General features: G+C 40.3%; 1 protein-coding gene across 1 annotated transcript in view; it reads left to right on the forward strand.

Moving 5' to 3' along the window:
* Window positions 1-793: 793 nt before the first annotated feature.
* Window positions 794-7,587, forward strand: part of ufm1 (ubiquitin-fold modifier 1) — a gene marked incomplete at its 5' end in the record, with an annotated part of 46,091 nt that continues 39,297 nt past the window's right edge. Inside the window, 2 exons of the mRNA XM_024138906.2 lie at window positions 794-829; window positions 1,531-1,588. Coding sequence (XP_023994674.2) covers window positions 794-829; window positions 1,531-1,588 — 94 coding nt within the window. The remainder of the gene's footprint in view (window positions 830-1,530; window positions 1,589-7,587) is intronic.

Consider the following 7,587-nt stretch of genomic DNA (forward strand, 5'->3'; position numbering starts at 1 on the left):
AGGGAAAGTACAGCGCCTTCAGAAAGTATTCTAACCCCTTAAGGGGTATAGTGTGTAATAGGCCAGTGACACAACATCTCAATCTAATCTATTTTAAATACAGGCTGTAACAACAAATCGTGGGAAAAGTTAAGGGGTTGTGAATACTTTCGGAATGCACTGTACATTCTGACCTTATAAATGCATGAGATTACTTTATACATGCACCAGAGCAAGGCAACATACATTCTGCAAATCACTGCACACTTTATTTATAGTCTAATGTCATGGAAAAAAGTTATCGCTATCCTACATTTTCTGTATATTGTAATGGTATATTAATAGTTGATTCTTCAAAACAAATACATTATCAGTCACYTGGGCTTTGTAGTTCTGCAAATGTACAAAGAGGTGTGCGCATGTGGTCGTATGTTACGGTAAATTGACAAGCACTCTGCCAAAGACGCCTATCTTTTAATAGCACAACTCTTTCTGTTTTGTTACTTGTTTCTAGACTTTACTATACAATAAATTAATGGAATACAATTTTTTAACTATTTCAATAAAAAACATTAAACTCATTCGGCGAGGCTGCTAAAATCATATCAAACTGATGACGTGTCCACGGAGTCCTTCTGACTTCCGGGTCTACGTTAACGGTGTGCAGTAGAGACCACAGTCACCAAGAAAATGTACGTTTACCTCTCATTCTGTTCTATAATACACATTTAATATAGGACTATTATTTAGCAAAAAGCAGTGTGATGATAAYTGTGTTTGTTTCCTCCATCAGGTCTAAAGTCACGTTTAAAATCACTCTGACGTCGGATCCCCGGCTACCCTACAAAGTGTAAGTGACAGATCAACATTAACGTTAGCTAAAAACATCAATGAATACGGATGCTTACCGTCACACCCATGCATGTAGCTTGTTTAACTAGCTGTGATCTTCATTATATTCGTCTGTARCTAGCTAAGTATTGAAGCTATCTAGCTACTAGTACTAGCTAATTGCAAGATGCTAGCTGGCTAGCTGTTAACTCTTGGAAGCATGTTGTTGCCATGAACCATAACACAGCTGTCACTGGCCAGCTAGTTAGCTAGCATGCCAAKTCACTATGACAGTAGTCAGTTTTGCCGATGCTTTCGTTGTTCCCATTAGTATTGTCATTTGCTTAGTATCTGGGCACACAGTGAGCGAATAACATAAACCTCTCTTGCAATGACATTGCAGACATTTCCAAATAACGTTTAATCACAACATTGCTAACGAGCTAGCCTATGTGTTCCAGGCTTTCAGCCAGCCTACCATATGTCACCACTTATCTTGATGACCTGCTGTTTTTGCACTTTATGACATTTTGACGTCGTAGTTGAATAGTCAACACAGAACAGGACTCTGCAGTGCCACAGCAAATAGGCYTATGAAGCCTTTCCTTACTGATTACACGAGGGAGAGGAAAGGAAATATTGAAAGAGGGGGGGGGGGTTCGTTCCATGGGGAGCAGAGAGTTGGAGTGATATAAAATAGGACTGTATTTCTTGTTTCAGACTCAGTGTCCCAGAGAGCACGCCGTTTACAGCCGTGTTGAAGTTTGCAGCAGAGGAGGTGAGTTCATCTCATACTGGGTATTGCAACAAACAAAATACTAGTAGTTGGCTATAATACAACAAGTCAAGTGAAAGCATTTTTAAGGGGTCACAACCCACTTTACAAGATCTAGCCCCCCCAAAAAAGAGGAACAGAAGCACAGAGTATGGAGATGAGGTTTGAGTCTCTCCTCTCGTGCATGTATGGAGATGAGGTTTGAGTCTCTCTTCAGTCTCCTCATGCATGTATGGAGATGAGGTTTGAGTCTCTCCTCTCGTGCATGTATGGATATGAGGGTTGAGTCTCTCTTCAGTCTCCTCATACATGTATGGATATGAGGGTTGAGTCTCTCCAGTCTCCTCATACATGTATGGCATAGCAATGATATAATACTAGAGTTGGCTACAGCACATAGGCTTTCCCTACAGTATGTATACGAGATGGCTAGAGTCCTCCTTTGTTGCATGGCAACTATCAAAGATCAGATAAAGCACCTATAGTAAGGATAAGGCTAGAGTCTCTCCTCTGTCTCCTCTCTTACATGTATGACATGGCAACAATACAGGATATACAATATAGATACCAGGCTTGAGCGTCTCCTCTCTGTTTAGCCTGGTCCCACCCTGCCTGCTTCAGTAGCTAGAACTGTCATTCCACATGCTATTAAGTCAATAAACAATTTATAGTAGATATTAAGCTGGGAGAGGACCATTGTTTGTCTTGCCGAATACCGATCAGAGTTCCTTGAATCAATGGATCCCTTCCCTTTTAATATTTAGATTTATGAATGCAACCTATTACAATAATCATCATCCAAATAATGGACAGAGTGAATGATGGGTAATGCTTTGAGAGTAGCAGTAATTCATTTGTATCTTTCCTACCCTCCCTCTTCAACCCATTGTCCATTCCCAGCTACATAATGCRTTTCTCTTTCTCTCCTCATTCTCCTGCTCATCTGTGATTGATTTAGATTGCCTGTGCTGCTCCGTGCTCGCTTAGCCATCCTTATCTCCCTGACTTCAGACTAGTGGCATCTCCTCTGTCTCTCTCTGTCTGTGTGACAGTAACAGGGGCATTCTYTTGAGTTATGTTCCTCTATAACCCCATAGGAAACTCATGAGGCTCATCATGATTCAAGCAGACATGAGTGATTGCTGTTTCTGCTGCTATATGTTTTGTCCTCTTTATGCAAAGTAGAATCCTCACAGAGACAATTACGTTCTTAGAATGCTGAGGCTGATTTTGACAGTAGACAGCAGAGTAGTTTTTTTTCTCTCCTGCGAACGAAATCTCAATTATTAGTATTTTTGCCTTCAGGCTGTTTCTCATAGATAGCGGAATATTTCGTTAATGATTAGCTTTCCCTCCCTTCTCCCTTGATGACTTTTGTGCTGTGTGTGTGTGTGCGTGCCACCACCGTTTCCTTTTAGGAAAATGTAGGGCCGGACATTTGACCGGAAGCATTTTAATTGACCAGACATTTGAGAAATGTACCGTACCCATATGCATTAGGTGTGTAACCTGATTAGGGTGTCCACCCACTGTGATCAGAATGATAGAAATGACATCTAGATGAGGGTAATTCATCTTAACAGAACGTCGATCGGTGTGCAGTCCTTAACGAATTCCGATGAAACACACTTTCAAGATGTTTTAGAAAAACTATCAACATTTACTTTTCCACAGCCAACAAGATGAGTAACGAACAGCAAAACCACTAAACTTTGTCAGTCTACTTTTCCKCCATACTAGAAAGTTTACCTATTCTGTTTTGTCAGCGTGTCGTTCTGTGCGGGAAAAATAAATAGGCGATTCCAAACTGACTCTGGCACAGTTGTGGRATGAAAGATCCCAAATTCATTCAACCAGTACATTAAAAAAATTAACTTTCAAACGCAATGAAGCTGATGCAACAGATCAGAACGCTTAGCTTAAACATTTTATAAACGAGTATTTCTTCGCATTATAAGCACTGCACTGGCACTGGGCTACAACGCAAATGTGTGTTCCATAATGCAATTAGCCGGAAAACAGAGTTGTTAAAAGTACATTGCAAATGAGAGCTGTTTCATGTGACAGAGATGTACATATCCATTCCAAATTTAGAAAGAGGGGAGATATAAAGATGCATCAACTAGCACGGGTTGCTAATATGACTAGGGTTATCAACAACTAGCACGGGATGCTAATATGACTAGGATTATCAACAACTAGCACGGGATGCTAATAAGACTAGGATTATCATAAACTAGCATGGGATGCTAATATGACTAGGATTATCAACAACTAGCATGCGATGCTAGTATGACTAGGATTATCAACAACTAGCATGGGATGCTAATATGACTAGGATTATCATAAACTAGCATGGGATGCTAATATGACTAGGATTATCAACAACTAGCATGCGATGCTAATATGACTAGGATTATCAACAACTAGCATGCGATGCTAATCTGACTAGATTATTCAACAACTGCATTGGATGCTAATAGACTAGGATTATCATAACAACCTAGCGCATGCGATTGCTAATATGACTAGGATAATCACAATCTAGCATGGCGATGGCTAATATGACTAGGATTATCAACAACTAGCAGGGTTGCTAATATAACTAGGATTATCAACAAACTAGCAGGTTGCTATATGACTAGGATTATCAACAACTAGCAGGGTTGCTAATATGACTAGGTTATCAACAACTAGCATGGGTTGCTAATATGACCAGGATTATCATCAACTAGCATGGGTTGCTAATATGACTAGGATTATCAACAACTAGCAGGGTTGCTAATATGACTAGGATTATCAACAACTAGCATGGGTTGCTAATATGACTAGGATTATCAACAACTAGCATGGATGCTAATATGAAACTTTAGGGGAATTTTAATCAACAACTAGCATGGGTTGCTAATATGACTAGGATTATCAACAACTAGCATGGGATGCTAATATGACTAGGATTATCATCAACTAGCATGGGATGCTAATATGACTAGTATTATCATCAACTAGCATGGGATGCTAATATGACTAGGATTGTGCCTTTGGCTACTGGACAATGAAAGAAAGTTGATTTTGAAAACCAATAGAACATGAGAGAAAAAGGCTACCAGTTTCAATAGCATTTGACCCTGCTGGTCATATTTGAACATCTTAGCCATGTTCTGTTGTAATCTCCACCCGGCACAGCAAGATGAGGACTGGCCATCCCTCATAGCCTGGTGCATAGCCTCGTGCTTCTACACCTGCATTGCTTGCTGTTTGGGGGTTTTAGGCTGGGTTTCTGTACAGTACTTTGAGATATCAGCTGATGTAAGAAGGGCTTTATAAATAAATTTGATTATGATTTGCATATGGAGGTCTTTATAAAATAATTGACTCCACGTTTATAGAAACAGATTTTTGTCTAGGCTACTTTGAAGCAAGGTAAGACGTGCCTCATAATATGAAGTGAAATGTTCAGGTTTCACACACAGTTTTCAAAATGCATACTGCTGCAAGCTCACATTGTACGGTGTGACAGACTGAAGCTTGCCTACCATTGCACTTGAATGGGAAGTGCAATTACCAGTTTTAGAAGTAAAAATAGTAAAGAAAAAAAAATCAATCATGGCCATCAGAACTGTTTTAAACACTCAATTAAATKTTGAATTGTTGCACAATTATTCGGCTTACTGCTGGCATGCCAGCAGCAACAGGAACTGTAGAAGCAGCTCTCACACTGTCTGACATATTTTCATCTTAAACTYTGTATCAGTAAGCTTTGCACTTTTATAAAGAAGAATCATAACAACTAACGAAAAATACACGCGCCAATTTATTTCCACTAAATGATGTAAATTAACCCATAGACCGATATGAATGACCTGTCAAATGTATTTACATCGACTGGTATTTTCATCAATAAATAGGCTATTTTTAAGCATTATTTTTTGCAATGGACTTGGTGCGTGCTTGTTTTATTTGCCAAAACGTTGCAGTCACTAGAAAACAAAACCCGAAGTGCCAAGTTAGGAGAACTCAATAGATTAGACATTCCTCTAAACAACTGGAACATTTCACCGTTTTTACATTTTATTAGGACAAATCCTTTAATCTCTACTGCAGTTACAGAGCATGAAGATAATCCTCCATCACTTCCTCTCTCTATCGAAGCTCAGCAGCCTCCCTGACAACTAGAGATGCGCTGACTGACTCGTAACCCGCAGGACGGGCAGGTTATAACCGCAGGACGGGCAGGTTATAACCGCAGGACGGGCAGGTTATAACCGCAGGAAGGGCAGGTTTACAGTTGAATAATAGGAAAATAACGCATAAAATATGTCAATGTATAATTCTTGTGCAATTCATATCTATAGGCTACATTTGAGGTTTTTCTTTCATAATTTGTATCTGGTGTAGCGCTTTGCTTTAGCTCTAGGCCTAACTGTAGGCAACACATACACAGCAAATCATTTGGGGAATTTAGGCAGAACATTTTATGTCAATCCACTGAGGCAAAAAGGACAATTTCTGAGTTTTAATTCAGTAAGAAAAAAAAACATGTGAAATGCAGAGTTGAAAATAAAGACAAGGGAAGGGCCAGAACAGTAGTCTAACGTTTGGGTAAGATTTGGTGAGGTAGTACAAGTGGTTGATCGCAGTGTCGGCTCTATGTATAATGATTGTGAGGCGCTATACAAATTCCACAGTCACATGACGGGGGACTTCAAAATGGCACGTCAAGGGAACTGTACTGTTCTGATGCGTTAAATGTAATCGTAGCCTATCTGGACACTGACTGTAGATCTRTAACCTCTTACATAGCCAATRTACTATTAACTCCTGCTCTRTACTATTAAGCATTTCTTGCAGTAAAATGATACACCAAATGTACATTTTGACTYMGGAACAGGAGYGGAGAACTGATTTCTTTCAGCATCTTGTGAGAATGACTGCGTGRTTAGGGACCGTCTGTAAAGGTGCTATCTTTACAGACAGTCCCTATCTTTATCAGCATCATAAAAGCGGATTAGTATTTCAACCACATAAAATATGCATCCAAGCCGAACTGAAATCATATCAAAAAAATGATCTGATCTCATTTGAACATTTTGCACGGATAATCTTTCCCATTTCTTTTTAGTTATTGCTTTTTATTCCCCCCCCCGGTCCCTAAACATCTTTGCTGTGTGAGAGAAGCAGAGATGAAAGAGAAAGCACATTTTCCAATGTCAACTAGATTGAAGCATTCATCCTATAGATTTATGACATTATTCTGGTGAGCAAGGATTTATTTAGTCCTCTAGGGCGACATATAATGACAGAGAAACTGCATGTATCTAATTTATAGACAAGTTGACTAAWAAATAAATAWATAAATAATAAATAGCCGAACAAAATGTGGGACATTATAAGCAGAAACTTAATCTAAAAAGTTCTGTCAAACAATCTTTACACCATCTCTGACTGTACAGCACATTTTCTATATTTACAGGTTAGAGTCGGTGTGGGCCTCAGACTTTTACTTTATCATATATAGTCGGGCAGGTGCGGGTGAACAAACAGCTGACTCTCACATCACTACTGACACACACACATACATACATACATACATACATACACAGTTGTGGCAGTGCATGTCTCTCTCTCCCTGTGAGCCCAACTCCTTTCTCTCCCTGTGAGCCCAACTCCCTCTCTCCCTGTGAGCCAACTCCTTTCTCTCCCTGTGAGCCCAACTCTCTCTCTCCTGTGAGCCAACCCAACTCCCTCTTCCCTGTGAGCCCAACTCCTCTCTCTCCTGTGAGCCCAACTCCTTCTCTCCCTGTGGCGCCAACTCTCTCTCTCCTGTGGCGCAACTCCTTCTCTCCTGTGAGCCCAACTCCCTTTCTCTCTTGAGCCCAACCCCTCTCTCCTGTGAGCCCAACTCCCCTCTCTCCCTGTGAGCCCACCTTCCTTTCTCTCCCTGTGAGCCTGTAAACCCAAGTCCCCTCTCACCTGGCTGTCCTTCCGGGGTCTTCCCAGAG

Source organism: Salvelinus sp. IW2-2015, unplaced genomic scaffold (genome assembly GCF_002910315.2).
Source record: "Salvelinus sp. IW2-2015 unplaced genomic scaffold, ASM291031v2 Un_scaffold1616, whole genome shotgun sequence".
NCBI classification, from domain to species: domain Eukaryota; kingdom Metazoa; phylum Chordata; class Actinopteri; order Salmoniformes; family Salmonidae; genus Salvelinus; species Salvelinus sp. IW2-2015.